Source organism: Montipora foliosa, chromosome 11, assembly GCF_036669935.1.
Source record: "Montipora foliosa isolate CH-2021 chromosome 11, ASM3666993v2, whole genome shotgun sequence".
NCBI classification, from domain to species: domain Eukaryota; kingdom Metazoa; phylum Cnidaria; class Anthozoa; order Scleractinia; family Acroporidae; genus Montipora; species Montipora foliosa.
In genome coordinates, this window is record NC_090879.1 from 8,683,160 (window position 1) to 8,685,659 (window position 2,500).

General features: G+C 39.4%; 1 protein-coding gene across 1 annotated transcript in view; it reads right to left on the reverse strand.

Annotated features, from left to right (window-relative positions):
• The window catches only part of LOC137976105 (LIM domain kinase 1-like), a 16,107-nt gene that overhangs the window by 3,670 nt on the left and 9,937 nt on the right, over positions 1–2,500 (reverse strand). The window contains exons 12-14 of the mRNA XM_068823380.1: positions 1,675–1,718; positions 1,165–1,224; positions 303–374 (exon numbers count right to left, since the gene is read on the reverse strand). Of these exons, the coding sequence (XP_068679481.1) occupies positions 303–374; positions 1,165–1,224; positions 1,675–1,718 (176 nt within the window). The remainder of the gene's footprint in view (positions 1–302; positions 375–1,164; positions 1,225–1,674; positions 1,719–2,500) is intronic.

Sequence of the window (2,500 nt, forward strand, 5' to 3'; positions counted from 1 at the left end):
TTTGACAAGATCCGTAACCTTAAATGATGGCAAACCATTTAAAACCCTAAACATAAACCTAACCCATCATTAAAATCAGAGCTCAAACCTTAAAAGACAAAAAGTGCCTTTTTTATCTCAAGATGAGAGCCGAATCTTCCAGCAGATGAATTGTCTGGACACATCCAACCAGACTATACCAATTAACGATAGTATGCGAGTGGATTTCAGATAGTAGGATCGCAATGTGGGTCTTAACTAAAAATATGGTCCTCCATCCAGATAAGTGAGAGGTAATCAACATGCAAAAAATTTCTACACACCTCATCAGTTGCAACCAGGCAGTTCCTTGAGTTCAGATCTCTATGCATGACACTCATTGAATGGAGGTAAGCCTAAAACCAATCACACCACCGGAGATCAATAAAACTCAATGCAAAGGAAACAAAACATGTTTCTTTCGACTCACTTGCTAATGCGTACGTTATTCAAGCGAAAACAATCAGCTTATCGGCCAATCCAAAATGCGGGGGTAAATGCAGACCAAGGGTATGAAGAGCGTGGAAAAATCCCATACTCTTTACAAATGCTAACCTTTAATAATACGAGTACAGTGTTGCGATATTTCTCGTGATGTCACCCATTGTTAAGCTTAAGCACCTGCGTTTTTGAGACGCGGACGGCAACCGGAAGAGAACATTTCGCGTGCCGTGACAGTGGTGTTTCCCAGATTCTTATACTAATCATCCCTAATGGAGAAAAGATACTTGGCAATGTGGTCGTGTGAAGACAAGTTAGCAGGGAAAACAGTTTATTTCCGGTTGCCGTCTGCCGTCTCAAAAAAGCACTGGCTTAAGCTCCCTAACATGACAACCAGAACCTAATTGGCTGTTGAAACAATGACTTCTTTGTTCCGTGGTTGGCAAATTTGAATATCAAAAGAAATGTGACATCAGTGTTTGTAAACACGAAATATTGCTATACGCTTAACGCATTAGGAAAGGTATAGTCATCTCTAAGCTTTCTAGTTATTCCAGGGAGCTAAAACATTTCATGGTAATTCTATAAAAAAATATATATATGATGGGGTGCAAATAAAGTCCGAGATCATTCAGGACAGAGATGCAGAATATCGTTTTGAGCTTTATTTAAGGCTGTTTCATTGGTCACTTCAACAAGTCTTACCATTCCAGCAGCAATATCTTTGGCAAACTTAACTCTCTGCAACCATGACAATTCTTTTCCCTAGGTAAGAAGATGATAATAGTAAATTATTATTATTATTATTATCCATCATTTGATTCGGTCTGAGTCAATATTTGACTTTCTCACCACAGCAAAGAAAGGTGACATTATCATTGGATGAACCAAGAAAAGTTGAAAACGTCATGCAGGATGACTTCGAAACGTCATACATTTTCGTTAATTTTTGTTGTCAAAAGCATAAGATGTGATTTAGAAAAGTAGTGAATGATTTGTTGCTTTATTAGGGTTGTCCGGATGAGCTAGCAACCAGTGAAATCGTGCTTTTTTCATACATAATCTACAATTTTAGTTAGCTGCAGTTCACAAGTAAGAAGAAAAAACATAGAGGGGCCCAGCAATGTCTTAAGTGTTATATTCCCTTTCTAATAATAATGGAATTTACTAACAACAGTGCTTCAGTAGACTTCACAAATCATGTTTGCTTCTAACCTTGTCCTTTAAAATTTGGCGTAGTGTCCCTCCAGATATGTATTCTGATTTTAAAGAAAAAGTTAAATTTAGTTAATGTCACTGTTCCTTGGTATCAACCTAGTTAGCCTTTAACGCATAACGTAAGGCGCAATAGAACGAGACAACAGACGTATTGGCGTTTTTTGAGGGGAACACTGCCTTGCGACTGGTTAGCCTATGCGACTTCCGGATTGCGTGACATAGAACAACCTCACTTATCTCCCCAGCACTACGAGCTGATTGGTAAACAGCAAGTGCTGGATTGGACAAGAGTATTGGTAGCGAGCAATGTACAAAGGCAAACGAGCCAACAAGCTTCAGGGAAGTCGCTGCGCAGACTTAACTGCACCTCGCAGGAGTGACCCAATTTTAATGAAGGCAGGGCGATAAACCCAACCCATCTCCCAAGGGAGGGAGGGAGGGGAAAAAACTTTAACAAATGCCAACAGCTAGTTGGTTTACTATAGAAGACAAACTGCCAAGTGAACCTTGGACGGCTAACTGAGGCTTTTATAGCTAGACTCTGTCTGTTAAAGTAGCCAGTTGTACAGCTTCTTCTATGAGCAGGTAGGTATTACACGTGCTCTTTAACAGTTATGAATGAGGCTTTAACAGATTTGGCCAATGCAGGTGTACGTTATAAACTGATAGCTAGGAACAAAGTCACTATGTCCTCATTTTATTTACAACAAAACCATTGATTTTATGACCTTGAATGACCGACTACAAAGAACACGAAGATAACTAACGCGACATGAATAGCCCCTTTTAGTATGGTAACGTTCCATTAACCGTATTTTACTGA